Source organism: Dermacentor variabilis, chromosome 1, assembly GCF_050947875.1.
Source record: "Dermacentor variabilis isolate Ectoservices chromosome 1, ASM5094787v1, whole genome shotgun sequence".
Classification (NCBI taxonomy): Eukaryota; Metazoa; Arthropoda; class Arachnida; order Ixodida; family Ixodidae; genus Dermacentor; species Dermacentor variabilis.
This window is the reverse complement of record NC_134568.1, coordinates 230,509,352-230,531,572: the sequence shown is the minus strand read 5'-3', so window position 1 is coordinate 230,531,572 and position 22,221 is coordinate 230,509,352. Positions and strand designations below refer to the sequence as shown.

The 22,221-nt window shown below is 43.6% G+C and overlaps 1 protein-coding gene and 2 pseudogenes across 1 annotated transcript in view; 1 reads left to right on the top strand and 2 right to left on the bottom strand.

Moving 5' to 3' along the window:
• Positions 1-21,653, top strand: part of IntS8 (integrator complex subunit 8) — a 121,914-nt gene extending 100,261 nt beyond the window's left edge. The window contains exons 23-24 of the mRNA XM_075670665.1: positions 3,204-3,358; positions 7,158-21,653. Coding sequence (XP_075526780.1) covers positions 3,204-3,358; positions 7,158-7,457 — 455 coding nt within the window. The 3' untranslated portion in view covers positions 7,458-21,653. The remainder of the gene's footprint in view (positions 1-3,203; positions 3,359-7,157) is intronic.
• LOC142561291 (uncharacterized) lies at positions 8,104-10,541 on the bottom strand (annotated as a pseudogene).
• LOC142558536 (uncharacterized) lies at positions 11,489-12,109 on the bottom strand (annotated as a pseudogene).
• Positions 21,654-22,221: the final 568 nt, after the last annotated feature.

Sequence of the window (22,221 nt, the reverse complement as noted above, 5' to 3'; positions counted from 1 at the left end):
TAAATTTGTTGCATATTTCGTGTGTGTGTGTGTGTGCGTGTGCGTGTGCGTGTGCGCGCGCATACGTGTGCGTGCGTGCGTGTGTGTGTGTGTGTGTGTGTGTGTGTGATGTTTTTTGTTCTTGCCACTTCTTTCACATTCAACGCTAGCTGATGTATGCACAGCACAGCGCCGCAAGAAAGTTATTCTAAAGGTTATAGTTTGGTGTATGTAGCACTGCACAACCTTTGCCTGTAAAAGATTTGTCTTCAATATGTCTGATATATATGATATGACTGTCTTCAATATGAACAGAGTCCGTTACAGCCTTGTTAAAATCTTGTGAACTAGAGCCTCTGGAGGAATGCAGACGTGAACATAGGCTAAAGTTTCCTTTCAAAATCATGAGTGGGCGAACAAAACTAAACAAGGATGTATATCTACAACCTCCAGGAAGGAGACGTGATCGTCTAAACAATAGCAGAGCTATGCAACCTTATCTAACACGTACTGATGCTTTTTGTTTCTCCTTTTTACCTGACACGATTGAAATGTGGATCAAATTGCCTAATGTAGTTGTGAGCAACGAGGGGTCTGCCAACTTCGAAAATGCGCTAGATACTTTCTTTTGCGAAGATGTATACTAAATTTTGCTACAAGCATTTCTGTTTACTTTTCTTTTTATAACTACTGTTCTTTGCTCCTTGTGTTTTTTTTTTTTAACTACCAACAGCGTCAGTGAATTTGTATGTTACATAGAATGAAAATTACGTATAATGTATTCTTAGACACATCACCCTCCCTGTAATGAGCCCAAGAACGGGGTTGACAGTATCAAATAAATAAATAAATAACTAAATAAAATATGCAGCAGTGTTTATAGGCAACTTTAGCAGGGAAAGGTTCCTGGAGAGTCCCAAATTTTTATAAAAACTTCTCAAATTGACCGTTTCTTACTGTCAAAATTACTGTTGAATTGTTTATTGAACTTATTTCTCTGGACTACCCTTGAGCTCTAGAGCTGTACTGTACAGTAAACATTTATTCTACTAGTACAGAGAAGGTTTTTTCTAAAAAGCATAAACGAACGTACCAATATGTCTGATATGGTCCACTTTCAGACGCAATTTACGAACTGAGCTGGTACGAGTAAAAATACGACCCAATGTGCATTGCATAGGTCCATTTGTTGGCATTCCATTTCTGTCATCTCATTTTGATATATATTTTAAGTGTGATGTGAATTTTTGAAGCTTGCCTCTATGCCATGCTCAACATACTACCACTTCACCGCAGAGCACAATAGATGTCATACTTGAGGACATTGGCACGTGAAGCATGGGATTGTAACCCCCTAGCACAGGAGTAATCCCAAGCTCATTGCAACTTTGTGATTGTTTAGTTCAAAGTTTAGAGCGCAGCTCTTTGGCACCCGTTCCTGCATTTCGCGTCGCCATCAGCCTCACTGTAACCTAGGTCATCATCCGCACGCTGTTTTAGCTGTGCACGCTGCTACTGCCATCTCTCGTGCACGATGCGAGTCTTGCTCTCCCCTTGTCCTCCAAAGCCAGATCACGTGTTGTCGCCTATCCTATCGCCCCCTTCCTCCGCGCAGCGCCGTTGCGGTGACTGACTCTCGCCGCTACCGTCCACTTCGCCCTCGCCATCCCTTCTCCCGCTGTCGCAGCTCTGCCACGGTGCCGCCGGCGGGTGCTCCTTGCCACCTTCCACATGATCCATGGCTCTCAGCCATGTCTCTTGCTTCCCCGTTTGCTGGACGCGTTCCCCAGTGACATTTGTCGCCTCCAGCAGTGCTTGCGCCTGGCTGTCCTTCTCCCGCCTCCACTCTTGCCCTGTAGCTCCCCTTGCCTGGTGCAGTGCCGTTGCGGTGACTCGAAAGACAGTTATAGCATTTTGTCCCCTTACTTCAACTTCCCACCCCAACCTTGTGCGGCTACATTGAAGCCTGTCTGTTAGTTAATGTGTGTGTGACCTCTACTCAACACCCCTGTTCTCCACCTGTTTCTTCATCCCACCTCAGAAGAAATATTGAATAATAATTGCTAATCTCCTCCCCCCCCTCCCCTCTCCGCGGCAGTGACCCACTATAACATGGCGCGATGGCACGTTGCCGAAGCGCTGGCTCGATCACGGCGGATCGCGGTGTGTGCTACACAATCTGAAATGCAGAACTGCCTCTGTTCAGCACTGCGTGTTCTGTATGCGGTTGCCTGTTGTTTAAATAAGGCAGCAGCTGCACTCAAAGATCTCATTTCTAAGAAGCGTAATCATCGTCCAATTTTTTTTATTTCTCACATGGAACAAATTTTGCATTTTAAAGCTTTGTAAATAATTTAGCAACAAATCATGCTATAAAATGCTCTATATTGCTTATTTTTACTTGGATTACTTCACTGCATAATTGATACCACGAACCCTATATTTTCCAGTTTTCTCAGAATTTTAACAAACTGCTTGTTTTATTTTTTCGCTAAGTAGTTTTGTCATCTAGTATATGCAGTTACAGAGCCTGTAATGTCACTTTATTTCATATAAAAGATTTTTCTTAAAAAAAAGAGTACTTAAAAAGTACTCTTTTCTCCTTGCTAAAAACAATGTAAATCGGAATACTGATAAAGTATAATAGTTATGAACGATTAGTGGCTTCACATTACAGTGGCTTCTCATTGAACTCAGAATAAGTTTAGCATTTCTGGGTCAGAATAATAACTTTGTAAAAATTATTCTGCACGACTTGCAAGTTCATATGGCCATTACAAATTTTTTGATAAATAATCTCAAGATAGTGCCCACATTGAACTAAACAAACATGATTTTTCTCAAAAGAATTAAAAATGTGGTAATGAAAAACCTAGTACGTGTGTGTGTTTGCATGTGTGTGTGTATGGGCTTGCGCACACGCACATGTATGCGCATGGCTAAGCAGATGGAAGGAAGAAAAAAACCTTGACAGAGAAAATCTTGTCGTATGCATTAGCTTCATATCGCATACTTCTGTAACCACATTTAGTGGTATGGTTCTTCAAATGCTGGTATGTGACACTATGTTGAAATAATTACAACCTGTAATTAAGGCCAGGTGTCTGTCATTGCATTTGTACCTACCTGTGTGTGTGTGTGTGTGTGGGGGGGGGGGGTCTTTTTCTTTGTGTTTCATTTTAAAGTCATGCTGTATGGCGTATTTTTGTTCCATCTTGTAACAGCTCAAGGCCATCATTCAGCAGCACTGAAGCAGTATCTGACTGCCCTGCTCATGAGTACTGACTACTTCACTCAGCCCCCGCCAAGGTCCCTTGCTGATGACGTCATGTACAAGAAGATGGCTCACTGCTGTAGCAAGTTGCAGTGTCACACACAGGTTGGCATGCAAACTGCTTACTGCCTTGATATTTACTTTGATCTTAGCACCATTAAACGTAAAATATTTTTATTCACTAGCTTTTTAATTGCATGTGGTGAAATAGTACTCATAGTGAAATTTCGTTTTGTTGAACCTCCATATAGATATAGTGAAGAAAAATGCCCATCCTGAATACACTCCCATAGACATCCACATAGTTTTTCATTGGTATTACAAAGACAGGTGCAGTGAAGAAATGTATATGCAAAATAAGATACATTTATTTAGTATAATTCAGAATGGACAATTACGACAAATAATGTCAAAATAATAAATAGAAAAAAAGAAGGCACAAAGAAATTGACTTCCTGATGATAATGAAGTAAACAGTGCCAATCGCAGAAGTTTCAACTCACGTTTTCTGTAACGGCAACAATTCATGCATGCACTGGCTGCCTTGAATTATCAGGGCTTTCCTATCGCAATGCGCTTGATGGCAGCACCTCTACATTGAATGATAGCCGCCATTCCCTTCTATTGGTGCGCATCTTGCATGTTATGTCATGCAGCCTTAGGCAACACAAACCGTCTCTGTGGGGCTGTCTGGTGCTTACGTACAAGTGTCACATTGCATTGCGCCAGTTAACTCTGCATTATGTCAAAGCAGAGTGTTCTGTTTCTTCTTGACAAGTAGAAGCAGCTTTGCAACGTTTGTGCTCAGAAGATGAGACGCAAGGACATAGCCAAAGATGTGTAATATGTGTTTCAATAAAGAACAAAATTGCACTCTTTTGAATGAGAATCGACTGTACTTAGAAAAATTTTATTGTATTTACAGAAAGGGCAAAATAGCGAACTACTGCTATAGCAATGGTACTGATGTACTGATTTTTTTCCAGCTTTGACAACTTCGCTATAACAAGGTTTTACTGTATAACTTATTACGCAAAGTTAAGATGCAACGAAGGCCAGAAAAAATGTTTCAGGACAGGAAAGTGTGTCTCAACTTTGCGTAATAAGATGAACCAACTAGCCCAGTAACAAGTATTGGTACTGTATAACTTTGCCTAATTGTACAAATTCAAAAATATTCCCTTCAAAGCGTTATCAACAAGCTGCAGAAATGAGACAGGACTGCTTTCACTTGCAGTGTGCAGAAACGAGATGGCCATCCTTTTTGTGTGAAGTGCAAAAGTTAGCTTGTTGGCATAATTAGCAAAATTACAAGAAAACACTGTATGTGACACTTGTAAAAAGTCAAGACAATGACACTGAGGCGAGCTTATGAAGGCTTATTGCTGAAGATTGTCATCCATTCTGGGAAATAGAAAAGAAGTGAATAATTATTGCATATATGTACGGTATTATTTTCAGCTAAACCTAAGCTACACCCTTTCCTTTTCGCAAACATGCAATTTGTCTTTAAACCCTTTGTACAGTTGGTAGCACTAGCATTCGCACGTGGTCGTTCTTGCAACATGATGGCATGCCTCATTCTCAATATGTGTACGGTGTAAAGATTCCACACATCCTCTCCTTGGTAAACACAAATCTGGATGTAGTAGCCTGGGTAAGCTCCCTGCATCCGCATTGCTTGTAACACAGTTGTGGCTTAAGCAGTGAAGGACTCAGTAGAAGATTGTGCATGTGGAACCTAGGGAATATGGCACTAGACACTTAAAAAGGTATCAACAAGCTGGTCAGACAAGACCCAGTATAAACTGATGCATATAGAATGGGGTCGTCATCATATGGGAACAGTATCATTTACTTTGTCTTCTTCCAGCTCTTCAGTGTTTTTAGTGCATCATTTAGTGCTTCATTGCATGAATTGAACCACAAAAAAATTTGTTTTATTATAGAAACCTTCTACACACTTGCCAATTGACAAGTAAAACCTTCAGTACTCCGTGTTTGCTTTTTGCTCTCCATTGCATGAAGCTCCAATGAAGTAGCTTCCAAAAACTACACACATCCATATATTGCAGGTAACAGTTTTATCATGTTACAGAAATTACTGTGTCATGTAGAAATATGGTGTGTTCTGAAATGACCACATGACATCTCACATGGTGCCTCACTTCTGTAGAGCACACTTGCTAATATATTGCCAAATCTGCTGACATCCTTCATCAGATGCAACATACTACTGCATACATTCAAGGTAACAGGATAAAATCTGACATGTTCCCCACAACAGTATCAAGACATTTCTTGGTATGCAAAGCATACCATGTAGCATTAAAGAGTGTTAACTTGTCCGTATATATGTAATTATCATTCACAGAATGCTGGGTTACCAAGGGCATAAACTTGAACAGCCTGGTTGGTCACGCCATCTTGTGGTGTTGAGTTTAACCAGAGAGGACACGCAGTTATTATTGCAGTAACTGGCCATATGCTACTTATCTGCTGGTGAAAAGCATTAGCAGCGATGCAGTCGACAACATGCAGTCCCTGTTGCTTCATATTGCTTCTACGATAATGCCCATGTAACACAAAAAACGTTTCACATTTTGTTAGTCGTAGCATCACAAGATGTTGCGGCCAGCATTGTTACTGGCGTTTACGTTTACTGTAACCCAGTATTTTCATAACAAGTGGACGAGCTAAAACTCTTTATTGAGAGCATTAGCCTCATTAGCAGGGTTAGAAATTCACCAAAAAGTCAGCAGTTTGTCTGTTTCTAAACAAAGATGTTAAACAATTCATTAATGATTGTATCAGTACTATGAATATATACCAACTAGTTCAGCTATCCACCCTTCTGCATGTCTAAAACAATTTATTCAGTCCACTCCACACGAGTGCATTTCTTATGGTTGGTAATGGGCACAACTTCACAAGTAGGTTTCTGGCATGACTGAAGTGCTGCCTTTAAGATGGCCAGTCTTGCCCTTTAAGAGGGGGGCAAGTTGGTTTCATGCACTCATAGCAAGAATGGGAAAGTAGCACATGTGCATGCATCCCCTGCTTTGTACCTACTTTGAGTCCAAAAGCTGCAATAGAAAAAAAAAAAAAGTTGTGCGTTTTAACATCAGGAAACTGCACAACATCTTATGAGGGACACCATAGTGAAGGGCTCCAGATTAATTTTGACCTCCTGGGATTCTTTAACGTGCACCTAAATCTAAGCACCGCAAGTGTTTTTGTATTTTACCTCTATTATAAAGTGCGGTCATCACAGCTGGGAATCGAACCTGCAACCTCGAGCTCAGCAGAAGAATGACATACCACCATTCAGCCCACGCAGTCCTAGGGAGGCAGACCATCTGGCAAGCTACTATATGGCTTTTTTTTCTTCCACAGAATAGTTTGGGTGTGCACCTGGTTTCTTATTTTGTGGCCACTGTGAGTGAGACAGTTATGGTAGCCACATCGAGCAGATTCCCACTTTTAGAAACAATTTCAAAAGAACCCCAGGAGGTCAAAATTAATCCAGGGTCCCCCACTGAAGCACGCCTCATACTCCTATCATGGTATTGGCACGTAATGCTCTATAATATAATTATATTTATTTAATTTTAGGAAACCACTTGCCTCCTTCAAAATGACATCACTGATTCCCCCTTGAATACACAGCATACCAGCTGTTTTATCAATGTTAGCAGTGATATAGTGCTATATTAATATCTTGTGTTCTCAGAGAATGAAAAAAAAATGTCTTATTATTGAGACGGCGGTAGTATTTTTATGTCTTAGGTGCCTATTGATTAAGGTTCTAACGAAGTTTTCAAAAAATTTAGTGTAGGTAGCGTGCTTTAAAATTTCAGTGTTCCTGAGGCTCTATCTAGTAACATACACTGGTTCACTGCAGGCTGCCCTGCTCTGCCAGTTGATGGAAGAGCCAGACTATGGTGCAGCATTCAAGTCCCTGAACGAGCGCCAGTGCCAGGACAGCTGTGACTCGCTCTATGAGCACGTGTTTGATGTAACACTGCTTGAGTTCCTAGTGCACCTGCACACACGGCGTGGCGAGGTAGAGTCCCGCCAGAAGGCACTACATTGCATGGGCTTGCTTGAGCTCAATGCCAGCAACAATGAAGAGATTCAACGAGAAGCTGCCAACGTGCGCCGGGGAAACTTCCTGCGAGTCATCGCTCGCCAGTACCTCTAGGCACATCTCTCAGACATTTATCAAGGGGAAATTCTCACAAACCTTTTCTTTTAAAGATTAAGGCTATGTGAATGGAAATTGTGTGTGACTTAGAGCTTGATCTCCTCATTCCAAATCTGTTTTTAGTTTTAGGATAGCTCGATGCTTTCATGTCCAAAGTGCCATGCATAAGTGAGAAACAGTGCACGTTTGTGCAGCTGCTGGACATAGCAGTTCGCATAATAGAGCAGTGCAGATTGGTTTTGCTTGTTCCAAACAGTCCGCTGAGTGCTGATAAGCAAGATAACATCATTCCCTTGACAGGCAACATTTTGAGAGAATTTTATATCTGGTGCTTTGTTTTCAGTAGCTGGTGCCTGAGTATATTGAAAATTGAAAAGTTTAATCCTTAAACAAAAGCTGATCGCATTAAAACCTAGATAAGTGCATTCTACACATCTTAAACATTATGTGCACTAAATTTGGTCTTGATTGGACCACAATAAGTACATGAAATGTTGTAAACAAAGCCATGTTTGGCCCATAATATGAAATTGGTAAAACAAGATTGACAGTTATAACACTTGTCTATTTCTGTTGTAGCAGTGATATCTACATGAAAATTGCACACAATGCAGGCCAGGGTATCCAGATCCAGTGAACAGCTTCAGAATTCGCCCGCACCATATGTTGTTCCCACGTAGTCTTTGTGAGCCGCATGCTCAAGACAAGCCTCCTTAGCTAAACGGCGATGATGAGACCTTACCTCTGCTGTCAGATTCGTTGGCATGGTTGAAATCCTTCTCTTGTCACAATCTTAGCTCAGCGCAACTAGTTCCTTTGAGGAAAGCACTTCTAGTTCTTGTAGGACTTGTTTGTAGCCCTTGTGACCTTGATTAAACCACAGGACAGCGAGTGCTGTTGCCATCTCCACAACTGTGCACAAAGCAAACCTCGTCTTGGGGCACAACAGCCAACTCTTACTGTTCAATGATTCTGCTCCATTTTGCATTTCCCCTTTGACACAGCGAGTCAGTAGCCGTTCCTCTGTTAGCCTTTTGTATGTGGGTGGTATTGTCTTGCCCTGGCTGTTTGCGAGAATCGGAGTGTGTGCTGGCCCATTGCTTCTGCCCGTTTTAACTTGCACCCAGAGTCTTCACCATCTAGACAAAACTTACGGCTCTTGGCGGTATCTGTTGAGCATGAATGGAAGAATGATGCCCAGATTGTACAATACATCCCACGCATGCTTCCTCTGTTGACAGTGATGGCTACTTGAAAGCATATAGTTTCATACAATAATCCACCTTTTTCATGGCACGACAGCGCATGCGCTCTGCCTTAGCGGATTAGCCGCGAAATGTTTTGGAAGGGTCGCGCGCCGAAAGGTCCCCTGAAAAAAAAAAATTCGCTCGAACGCACGCTGCAGCAAACACTCGTGCCCTGTACTGCATTCAAACTCTACTGGTAACTCGACGTCGGTGCGGTGCCGAAAACGTGCGTAACATAAAACTGAAACTCCACTTTGAAACAGAAAGCGGCGAGGGCTTCGTCCGAGTTGTCCGGATTGCACCGTTAGCCAGGTAGTTGCCCCCTTTCATTGATGGCTAGCAGATTTAACGAAAAACCTATGCGCTACACTTGGGCGACACTTAAATATATCACATTGCTGACAAAGTCTTCTTGCGGCGTCGGTCCTCACTTGCTGGAGATGGCAGCGCGTGCCTGACTTCACCTACTCGTTTAAGGCACGGTAACACTGGGTCGATACGCCACCGACAAGACGTTCATGCCATCGATCGACCGACTAGTGTACGTCACTGAAGCCATTTTATCATGCCAGGCTGACAACGATGCAACCCATGAGCACGAGTTGTCGCACCAACACAATCAGCGTGCCGACCATGGTTTGACCGAATCCCGCTCAATCGGCCGTCGAACCGACAATGCAATAGCGTCAGTGCCTTTGTTTGTATATATAATTAATCGTGCACAAAATGAGTCAAACATGCCTACCAAGTTGAAATGTACAAGCTTCAACCCTCTCAAGCCTTGCATATGAAGTTAGAGCCAATGTCGATCCTGTTCAGCGAAGGTTAAGGCTGGCACCGTCAAGTTCGTGCACCTGCTGGCGGGCCTGAACTGAAATGTAAGCAGTTAGGTCGAATGAAACTACTTTTATAGTTCAGTTGTGGCCTTAGCAATTTTAAATCAATTACACTTCACTTCCCACGGCACGTACACAATAAGTGGCAAGCGGTGACACAGCGCTGTGCTAACATCTGTATGTCATCGTACCCATAGGCTGTCAGTCGCATTCGCTGCGTATATGGGTGGGTCTGTACGTGTTGCTTTGCCGACACATCTGTCAATTCCAGAGATGCATCATTTGCCTCTGCGTTAAAACGGCAAACAAGAGACGGTGTATTCGGTATACAGCAGCATAAACAACCGCCTCGCTCAGTTGTACCAACACAGTGTGAGCGATGGCATCCACGTGTTCTTGCGACAGAACAACACGGCCTATAAATGAACGCTTATGCGAGCACAGTTTCCTGTAATAATGCTTTATGACAAGTGCAAACTGTAAGTATGATGGAGTTAAAGAAAAGTGAGAATCAGTAATAAACTAACAGCCCGTAATATACGTATCTGGATCACAGTTGCCATTGTTTAAGTGGTCGGCCACTCATATTGACTCAACCTAGGGTGGAACAACATGGCATATATGTGCAGATAGGTATGTTTTGCTATGTTTTGACATTATTTCATATCAACGATGCACCTTTTCCACAATATTTGACGATAACAATGATCTGCAGCCGTAGATTTCGATGTAAACAAGTGCACCGTTTTGATAAATCCGATGCCCGAAGGCTTCTTGAATATGCAAGATGTCCTAATAACGTGTAAAACGAATACAAAAAGCGAGCTCCAAGAGCAGAAATCAGCGACAAATTCCAAGGTGCTAGTAAAGGGAACTCAGCGTGCCTTTATTACGGCTGTACTGTTTGCACAACAGCGCATTCAGGCCTGCTCACCCAGTAGTCGGTGAGTGCTACGTGGCTTCCAGGAATGACATGCTGTCCTGAAGAAGCCATTCATAATGATTCGCGATCCACGAAACGCACGACTGACGTGCACTCAACATAGGCGCAGGTCCACAGATGTACCGGCGAAAACCCCGGGACCCTTCCAGAACGTTTTCAGCAGTGTGCAGCAGAGGGCTGCACAGGAAAATGAAAAACGCGGATTACTAGTGGGAATTCTGGTTCTAGTGTCTACAGGAGCTGCAATGGAAGCGGTTGAGCCAGTGGTTGAGCCAGCATGGAAATTATGAGAAGTACATGGATTTGCCTAAACTTCGTCCTTCTGACTTCAAACGGCTTCATGACTTTGTAAACTCATCATTTTCAACAATGTACTGCGTAATAAATAATTAAATAAACATTATTAAGATTGTCCGATCGGCCACGGTGGCCACATTTCGATGGGGGCGAAATGCGAAAACACCCGTGTACTTAGATTTAGGTGCACGTTAAAGAACCCCAGGCGGTCGAAATTTCCGGAGTCCTCCACTACGGCGTGCCTCATAATCAGAAAGTGGTTTTGGCACGTAAAACCCCATAATTTAATAAGATTGTCCGATGGCAGGATTCGAACACAGGATTTCTAGCACAAAAGCCTGATATTGAAACCATTATGCCACGAACGCATGCATTGACAAGCGATATGAAATGCCCTTATGAATTTATTGTGGGCAAGCCAGTGCCTTGAGACGCTTGGCGCCTTTCAATTTGGCCACCTCAACAAGCTCAATTGTTGCAATTAGTAGCGATTGTGCGTGTTTGCAGCGTCTTCTGCTCTTCGAAGAGTATAGATTGCTCTGAAATTTACGACAATGAAGGCATATAAAGCATAATAAACAAAGCCACAAGAACGTTTGAATCCACAAGCACGAAGACAAGACAAAGCCATGTACTTCCCCATCCTTCCCACGGTGGCTCAATGATTGCAGCGCCAGAGTTCCCTCAAGTATATTGTAGGAAACTCTACACTTGAAAGTAGCTCTGTAGCTTCTGAGTGACTGCATCTGTAAGCTTCAATCCTCGTGGCATTTTGAGCTCTCATAGGGCAGCCTAAGCCACTTGGCTACATGGTTGGTACAGTCTTCTTTTGTGATGGGCACACTTCCACTCACCTTTGCTGCTTACACAGCTGTATAAGCCTTGCTGTTGCCATTGCTGAGAAAGTTGCAAACCTCAGTGGAGCACTGGAGGACTCAGTCCTCTTCCATATCCTCTCAGCAGCATTAGTCTCCATGGAAGGTGCTGAGCAGTCTACATTTTTTGGCACACTGGCATATGAAAAGCTTGCCATATTTCTTACTCCTCTTGGCTTGCTCATAGCTTGCGTGTACTGCAACTCCGGCAGTAGTTGGACAAAACTTTAAAGTCTACTTAAAGCCCTATTTCCACAGAAATGGCTGTGCCTGTGCCATTATGACTCTTGTGGCCTCATTTCTCCCAAGTGCCATCAAACATAACAGCTTCATTGGCAGATGCCGCTTCCTCTGCTGTTACTTTCTGAGCCAGCTCCAGGTTATCAGCCATTGGTTTTGTAGCAGTGAGGTGCACTTTCTTTGTTATGGCGTTGAACGAATTACGGTGCATCGATTTTGGCAAACCAGGAACTGCACAAAATGAGATGAGTTGATTGTGTCCAGCTACAATTGCGTTCATAGCAAAACTCTCTCTTGGGCTGACTGGAGGGCGCCCTCCACCGTTAGTGTCGTCTGCCAGAGCTGCACGCCATGACAAAAACGTTGACGACATGACAGACATGGAACACGCTGCATTGTTACAACATAACTCTTAAAAACGATGCGAGTCCTTTCTGCTTTTTGGCCAACTCGCAGATGAAAAGGTCAGGCCGTCCACACGCAGGACGTGTTCTGTGTGTTCCTGCATGCGTACTCGTGAAGCAATGTGTGACTGCAGAAGAAGTGCATGTGTGGTTGGTGTCTCTTGTGCATATTGTCAGTGAAAAAACAGTCTGCAGATAGCATACGCTGCTGTGAACATTTCAGACAAATTTTGCTGTCATACACGGTGCCTGGGGCTCGCAAGCAGAGCATGAAGTCACCTTTTTCTCAAACACTCTCTTTTCAACAGAAGCCTCCTCACTCTTTATGTGCTGCCCTATTTCTTCATGTAGCAGATTCCCAAACACGGCTTCTATTGGCCAATAGCTGACATCAGTCAAGAAGAGTGCTTGGATCATTGCACTTTATATGCACAGTATAATAAATATACTGTGTATATTTATTCACGCAGTTTAATAAACTGCCTGATGGAAGCAAAAATCTGCATTTCAGCGTTCCCAATTTTAAAAGAAATTATGTACTTCCAGAAGTACGACTATCATACTATTACCGACCATCATCTGCTAATGCAACATTGGCCACACTGCTTATCAGTGTTGCAGTCGTCAGGTCTCGCTAATTTCGTTTAGTTTTGAACACTCATCTAACCTTGAACCACACCCGCCGTGGTTGCTCAGTGGCTATGGTGCTGGGCTGCTCAGCACGAGATCGAATCCCTGCCACGGCGGCCGCATTTCGATTGAGGCGAAATGTGAAAACACCCATGTACTTAGATTTAGGTGCACGTTAAAGAGCCCCAGGTGGTCAAAATTTCCAGAGTCCTCCACTATGGCGTGCCTCATAATCAGAAAGTGGTTTTGGCACGTAAAACCCCATAATTTAATTTTATTTTTAATTTTAACCTTGAACCACGCAAATCTTTTTAAATTCAGACCAGACTTACGCTTGCTAGTGCACACTCACTCCTGGCCGCTCTTGGCTAGATGGCCTTGGCAGACTTCGATTTGTATCGAGCTGTTGCATAAAATGCACAATTTGGATGTGGCTGCTATCCGTTCGTCAAGCTGGTGCAGGCCAAAGCTGGTACACACCATATAGCATGGCCAAACTGGAGCACTTGAGCTCGAGTGTGCACCCAGCCCTGTCGTGCATGTAGGTAGCCACTACAGCTGCATGTAGCTGCGTCTGCAGTGTAGCATAGATACTGTGGCTGCCGTGGGGTGCCACGACGAGCGCACTCACTGAGCACGCTGCAGCTCACTGAGGACAACAGCATGCCTGATTGGTATCTATGGGTGACACAACTGAAGGTCCAAGCAGCAACATCTGTCAAACAAGTCGCCTGCTTCCCAAGTTGCACACCCTCGCGGTGTGTCACCATCATGGTCGAAGCTTGTTAGTTACAAATCCTTTCAACACGAGTCCGGAGTACGGCATCCATCGCTTAGCTGATGTGCACACTGCCAAAGTGGTCGCACGAGCAAGCATAATGGAAGTTTTTCGACCCTCGGAAATTGTGCAATTGCAGTAGAGATAAGTGCGAAAGCAAATGTGCTAGAATAGCCGCACGTAGCTATCTAGTAGTACACTGTAGCACAGCAAAGGGATGAGACACCGTAAACTCGACCATAAGCTGCGGGGGAGCTTCTGATTTTGACGCATCGTAGGCACCAAAATCGGAAATAGTGGGTTCTATGCGAACATCCTAAATCAAATTTGAACTGCACATCACATTGACATTCAGTAGGAAGAGCGTTGTGGGCACCATTCTGCTTCACCGTAGCCTTCACAGTGCAAGACATTGAAGAAGTAGCGGGAGCACCGCAAAGGGGATCAGAGGCAATTTTTAATTGCCAATAACTCTGCTTCTGCTGAATGCATCGAAGTATCGAAGTACCTTTCACTCTGAAGTATTTCTGAAATAAGCTGTTTTAACGTCAAATGCATTTCTCAACTTAGATTAAAAGGGGTTCAGGACGCCTTTAAGGCTGGCATTCAAGACAGCTAGTAAGATCCTAGAGTGACGACACAACAGCTTAACTGAAATTTAGAATGGCAGAAAAGTTGCAACTATATTTACAAGGATTAGTAACATGAGATCAAGAGTAGCCCGACAACATTCAGAAGTGTTGTTGATTCCTTAGCTCATGGCACATAGGAAATGGTTTGGCCACACACCGAGAAATGAAATGACCAATGACAAATATCAAAATATGGTGAACTAAATGTACAAACCAGTATACTCCATCTTTATAGGCTCTGTTGACGCTTTTTATAACTATATATATATATATATATTTATTGTCGCGAACTGGTTTTATTGCTATAGCAATTATATGGACCCTCAAGGCCTATTGGCACCAGCATTGTGCTCTCATGATATCGATGATACAACAGCCGTCTACACAGAAGGGTTAGAACTCCAGAGAAGTGACAGATGTGCAGTGCATTAGGCTGTGAAAATGAAGCCAAGTGAATGCACTCTTACACTCTGCCAAATTGGCTCTGGAGCAAAATGAAGGCAGCGTTATGCCTTCCACTGCTAGTATGAGTGTTGTGCATACAAACAGCAGCTGTGAGTATACCACACATGCTACATACGTTGGTCTGAACGGAACGGTTCAAGTTATGAACGTCAATAGTTTTCCATCAGTCTCATCTCGTGCACCATCAAGGTGCGACACCTGCAATGCCACTGATGTCGCTCATCATGCCAGCATTGCAAGACATCTGGTAGCTGCCGCAACACTGCTGTGCAGTTTCTGCTGTGCAGCAGCAGTTTCCTTGAGTCCCGCATTGTGCCAACATGTCACCCCTGCATAGTATTGTTGAACAATGTTCGAGGATCTTCAGTCCAATGCTAAACCTTGCTATCACTGTCGAGGCATTGCCTTTGAAACGAAACTACCTATTTTGTCACAGACGAAGGGGGCGGAAAAAAATGAATAATTGGTACTTCTCTCGAATTTAGTTTTCTTCTTTTTTTTTTTAGAAGTCAAATTCGTTCTTTTTTACAACACTGACAGTAAATTCAGAAATTCATTGAAATACAGGTAAACCTCGATATAACAAAATATTTAACTTTTCATAACTTCATGTCCATAAAACACCATGTATTTAGAACCTCAGTATAATGAAGTGTGTTTGTATGCAATTTCAATATAACAAAATTTCGATGCCGCTGCAAAGGGATGTAGAGATAATGGAAACTTCTGCGGATGCGGATGGTCAAAGGATTGAATTAAATTGAATTATCACGCACTGTGTGGTTTGGCTGCAAGTGAAAGTGTGCGAGGGCGAGACAAGAAAGATGGTGCCGTCCCGCGCGAGCAAAGGGAAAGGGAAAGGGGGAGGGAAGCAGGCTCGTGGTAACGCGATCAAGCGCGCGCGAGGGAGTGGGGGTAAGTTGGTGCGCATCTCGGTCGTTGCTGCGCATGGCTGTAAGCGCGGCTGAGTACATACGCAGCTGCGCACCTGCTGTAGAGGTAATTTGCCGCGTGTGCAAAGAGCGGGCGTGCCGAGACGGTGTGGCAACTTGTAAGCTGTCTTCCTGCGCTTTTGGTATTGGAGGTTGCACAATCAGTAGTGTCGGTGACCCGTTGGAGCGAGAGGCAGACGAAGCATTCGCTCCCCGCTTCCGGCGCTTTTCCTGATAGTGCCATCCCAGTGCGGGCGACGGACGGGGACAGAGTGCACGCGATAGGATGGCTGGCTTCCCTTACCATATTTCCCTGTGTATAACTCGCATCTGTTGTTTTGAATTTTTCATTGGTGCGACCTATATACTTTTTTTTTTGTTCGGAAAGAATTAACTGCCGTTAAAATCGGGTTGGATGTATGGTCATGCGAAGCATTCTGGGATGCTGCTAACAGCGACTGGTTTACAGCGCGGCTGTGCGGGCGCCATATCTTGAAAGCGTCTGCACTTCTTCGTATGCGCTGTGCTTTCAACGTTTCGTTCCCGTTGAATTGAGAGATGCACGGAGGTCAATTTGATCGCTGCTTCTGCTGCGATTCCTCACTCCAGCATTCTGACAGCCAGTTCCCACGCTCGTCGAGCGAGATGTGTTTATGTTTACCTGTGTGCGCGTTCCACCATGCTTGTTAATTTAATTAAAACATGTTGGCTGGCATGATAGAATGTGTAAACGCGATTGAACGAGGACGTAAAAAGAAACACGCATAGAGGCAGCGCTTACACATTATATCATTGTTAATTTTGTACGCGAATGTTCATACGGCCGATAAAACTATCCTTCGTATAGCTATCTAATTTACTATTGCAATCGGTGCTTCGCCTTTCAGGCAAAACTGCGACTTTTTTTACCATTGCAGTTATATGGACACTCCAGGCGCATTTTTGCCGTCGGCGTCGCCGTGATGTACCGTATAAAGTCCAAGGGTGTTAACACCGTCCCTGCACTTCATACTCTTAAAAAAGTTTACACTCTTTGGGGCTTATCTTCTCCCATAACAATCGTCATATGCCTTGCTTTCGTTTCCTTGAAAACTCTGCGCTTGCTACTTTCCTGTCGAGAACGCTGTGTCATGCTGATAACGCACACAAGCCGTTCGGGACTTGGAAGTATCATGCTCACAGCGTTGACGAAAGGAAATGCGAGCAAGACAGATGACCATTATTGTTGTGGGACAAGACTCAAAGGGTGTAAACTTTTAAAAAAGAGTATATGCTGTATGTACTAGTGAAAGCATGCAAGGGAAGCTGACGATCGCGACTCAGTCTGGCGCGCGCGAAGGAGAAAGCGAAGAGCAAATGCAGGGTCTTCCATCTTGGGGATTGGAGGGAGGGGGGTGGCGTTGTACTCCAGCAGCAACAGCACAATTTGCGACCGGGCGCAAGGGGAACTGATGATGGCGGTTCAACTACTGAACTTTTTTCTTTGATTGTTTAAAGTCGTACAAAATCAGCAATGTTTTTTTTTTCGTCTTTTTTTCGTTGTTTTGCACGAAACCACTCTTACACGTGTTTGTATTGCCCCCCCTTGTGTAATGCCTTCGGGCCTTCAAGGTAATAATAAATTAAATGAAATAAATGAAATGAAATCGACACATATATATATAGAGGAACGCGGGGAGGCAGCACGGTAGGTGGGGTGTGCAAGTGTATACTTTGCACGATCGCGTGCACTGTATATTGAAAGGGATCTGCAGACAGTTCATACCTTTGTGTGCGTGTTCTCGCTGTTGTTGCATTTAAGCGATAGACCGCACGAAGGGCTCTTCGCTCGCTGCTACTGCCGCACTTGCTCACACTAGTGTGCAGCGTTTTGCAGCGAGTGTCTGCGCTCATCGACTGTGATATACAGCAGACTCCCTTTAAGGTGAACTCCAAGGGATCATGAAAAGTGTTCGTCTAATCAGGAGTGCTTCTAAATATGATGTTTGAGCATGCAGTGTGTGTCCAAATACCTCGTATATGAGAACAAATGAATGAAATGGCCTTTCAGGGAAAAAATAACTGCAATATAAGCATTTATTGCACTACTAGTGGTATACTACACATTGCCCTAGTAAGGCACTGTTGACTGTTACTCAGTCTGTTATTTTTTTTGTGCCTGTCGAGAAAATCGCCTGGCTGCTGCAAATGCTGACATCTCACTTAATTTTCTAAGATATTCCTCAGTGCCCTCGCATTGTTCGGAAAACTGCACTAAGGTATCCAGGCAAGCATCAGCTGCATTGCAGATCACTTGTGCAGATTCAGGCACAACATCCATGCTGTCATCGTCAGCAGCAGTTTCGGATGGCAGGTCGAGCACCTCTTCAATTAAAGCTTCCAGTGCGTCAGCCCTACATGTTTGCACACCTTCATCAATGATGACATACGCACTCATGTCAATGGAAACACCCTTACTGCTCATTGTAGCTGCTCTCCAAGTTCACAGTAGAGTCCTCACTCATAGTATCGCAGTCATTCTGCGCAGAGCTGTCACTAGGCGCCATAAACCCCGCATGGTGGAAGGCATTGGCAATGGTCACTTCAGTAAACTGCTCCCAGGCACTTGTTAGTGAGTGGACAGCACTTAGCAGGTTCACTGTGTACTCTTTACCGCTCTCCATGCAAATTAGCATCCTCTGCAACAGGGAGCGATGATAGTGCCTCTTCAAGCTGCTTACTCCCTGGTCCATGTGCTGTAGCTTCGAGTTTCGCTGGCTTTACTGGCCAGGCCGTGCTTGTTCTTTCTCTCTCTCTCTACGTCCTGTTTCCTCCCTGCAGTCTGCAAGTTCGGAGAAAGCCAGCGTGACGCGAACCTGCTGCGGCGACAAAGAAGAGAGATCATTGTGGGATGTGCTGTGGTGGGGGGGAAGGGGAGTAGCACAGCGCTGAAAATGCCTCGTATGAAGGGCTCATCGCATCAGCGCTGTGCAGGGCAGAGGGGGAGGGTCCGGCGATGGGGAGGCAAAGGAGAGAATGAACTTGAGGGCGCGGCTAATTCTTGTAGCCTGGCCGGGAGGAGACAGAGGAGTGAGTGAAGAAGGGTGGGAGCGGAGGAGCAGCGGAACCTTCGCAGAAACACTGAGGTGGCTAGGTCTCCTCGTCTCCCCGCGTCACACAGATGGCCGAGGGCACAGAAAAGTTTTCATTTTTGTCCTTTTTTTTTTTTCTTTTATTCTTTTCCCCTAAAGTGCTGCTCAAATGGTCGAGCAAAGCTGCGCGGGTAAGGCACGGCTGGCCGTGAAAGTTCATCTTAACCGATTAGCGCGTGTGCAGTGTTCATATTAAGTGGATTTTTTTTTGCATTGACTCTATGGGAAACCAAACAAACGACTTCCACTGTTCATCTTAACCGAGGGTTAATCTTAAGTGAGTTCGTCTTAACGGGAGTCTGCTGTATTCATGTTTGCTTGTGCATGCTGACACCATCCTTGTTAATTCAGTTAATAAGCAAACGTTCCTCAGTTTATACAGCCAGTAAAACTAAGCTAATACCCGTACTTCGTATAGCTGTGTACTAATTTGCTATTGCAATCGAAGTTCGCCTTTCAGGCGAAACTGACTTTCTTTTTCCGGGAAAACGGCCGTTTTAAGGGGAGGTGCGACTGATACAAAGGTGCAAATTATAGACTGGAAAATATGTTAATTCGTGCAGCCGATGTGAAGATATCATCGACATACGTGGCATGAAACGCGTAATTTGCCAACTCCCAAATTTATCCAAATGAAGTTTCTCATTCAGATTTGCATTTTTCGATTGCCCGATAATTCGGAAAATTCTGCGGCCCCTTTTCATGTAAGAAAAAATCGATCGGCGACTGTACTTATTTGCAAAAAGGTCGAATTTCAATACAGTGAAATTTCAATATAATGAAGCAAACTGCTGATGTTATCGGCTTCTTTATATCGAGGTTTAATTGTATGTAGGCGCACTTGTGCGTTTGACATCGGCTCTACGGCTGGGAGCACGGCATCTGCGAGGAGAAGATCAAACGGTGTTAGGGTTGAAATTTAAGCTGTTGAAAACCACAAACGCATTTTGTGTTTGCCTTTCTTGCAGCCCAATGTGCGTCTCGCATCATAGTGAAGTGCAGATATCTCATGCGGCCTTGTCTGCACACTGCCAGCGGGTTAGGCTGAGTTGCGTGAATTTTCTGAGCTTGATCCATTCCGTTCATAGGTTGTTGTACTGCCTAAGTGTTGCTTGATGCTGCATTTTTCAGTTTGAGGTAGTACAAGGCCTCTGGTAGTGATTGTGTGGAACTGGAGTATTTGTCTGTCTGAATTTTGCTATGGTGGGTGCTTTGCGCATATGAAGTAACCACACAGATGAACTATACTCACGGACAACTTTCTGTGGCAATGAAGGGAAAGCTACAGGGGTGGAGCTTCTGCACATGTTTTACTGCACCAAGTAGTGTCAGCATTTGACAGTGTTTTCTTTCATTTTCACGGAACAGAAATTCAATTAATGTAGCTTCCACGTGTGATAGTTTTGCATTTTCCCTAACGTGGAAAAGCAAAGTAGTAAAGTAAGTCAAATATAAGATTAATTGGTGTATTTTATCGTGATTTTCTCTTGTAAATAAAATGTTTTTCTCTTCCCCAGCTTAGGTTACCGGGAATGAGAATGTGGGGCTTTCTTCAAGAGCGCCCTTGTATGAGCTTTGCCTCCGCAGGTTTTCCTTCATTGCCACAGAAAAGTGTCTCCAAGTGTAGCTAGGTGCACTCACGGTAGTTGCCAGCCATTTGTTTGCTGATCCTTTCGCCACTTACATAATCTGTCGCAACAATTTATGGTCCATTCACACAGACCTATTAGTGGCAAACTTTCTGTGTTCTGCTTAACAGGCAAGCAGAGCACAGAAAGTTAGGCCTAAATAGGCCAAACTTGGGCCTAAATAGCATGCACAGAAAGAGCATGCTATTTAGGTTTAGTCCATTAGCCCTAAATAGCATGCTACTTTGTCAGGTGTCAGCGACCACCGTTATGATTTACTGTCAAGCAGATCTATTCACAGCAGCTGTATGCCTACACTATGACACTCAAAGGCTGAGAAACTGCCTTGCCAACTAAAGCAAATGAATGGCACCAACGGCGATGTCCTGATTATGGCTGCCATTTCTGTGACATCAGGGAACATCATATGGTGTCTGGGATTTCAGTCACTCTTATAAATTGATTCTACGGATAAGGTAGGGGTCCCTGAGATAATGTCCAAATATTCGAGCAGGTCAGAAAAAAATCAATCGGTGACTGAATGTGTGTAGAGAAAGGGGAAGGAATATCGATCATGGTGAAAAATGTTCACAGATGTTAAATGAGCCTTTCCCCTTGAAATAGCTGGCTTTGCACTGACTAGCACAATTTCAAATTTTATATAAACATTTGGCAATTACTGTCAACAGGACAGCTTTCCAGTTGTGATGACATCAAAATGGCAACTTCATTTGGAAACAATTCATTACCATCCGTAAAAATGCTTGAACACACAACTTGCATTTACAACCACTAGTCATAACATCTTCATCATTGGCACTGGATTCGGAAAGGTTTAACATAATTATTACAATTTGTTACTCTCTTGCACTTCAGTTACATTTTTATGAAGCTACGATAGTTTCTTTATTCTTTGGGTTTTCATTTGCTATCACTGTCACTTTTCTGCACCAACAACTGTTGTAACCATTCCAGTGCACCACTCAGATAAGCTGTGTGTGATAATATGGTGAGTTATGCTTAATCTTCTGTTCATAAAACACTGAATGCACCTAGGTGATATCTCTTCTCACTTACTGTGTCATAACCTGATAATGATTGGCGCCACTGTATGTAAACACTTCTGTATCACTGAATAAACATGTTCTTTCACAAGCTTACCATCTTGGTCATTGTGCGAAGCAAGTATTACAATGTCTGAACCAGCCCCTTTGGTGAAATGGACATCATAAGCAGTTGCATGCAGCTCATTTCCTGTAAAAATTTAGGTAAAATTTAAAAAGCCTGTTAACTCCAAGCTGTAAAAACTGGGAAAAAATTTGACATCAGTGGAGTTTTGGCGTAAGCGAAATCATGAAAATAGAAACCAACTGACTGCGCATAGAAAATGCCGCCAGTAATATTCTTGATCACGTGCATCAGCACCGAACATTTGTCTATGGGCAATGACATTACTGCCACGAAACAGAACCTCTTAACGTCTTGAAACGGTGGCAAATGGCTATAGACATATTGGTCTACAATAAGACTGAAAATAGAATTACTTGTAAACATAACCTAAACACCTGAAATATACTAGCATTTTTCTATCTGCAGTAACAACCCACTACTGCTGTCACCAGAGTATTTTCGCAAACGAATTCAGAACATCTAACTGTAGAACTGCTTTAGATGTTTTTGTCTAAAAGTGCACAAAATGCCAAACGGCATGTTAAAAAATACG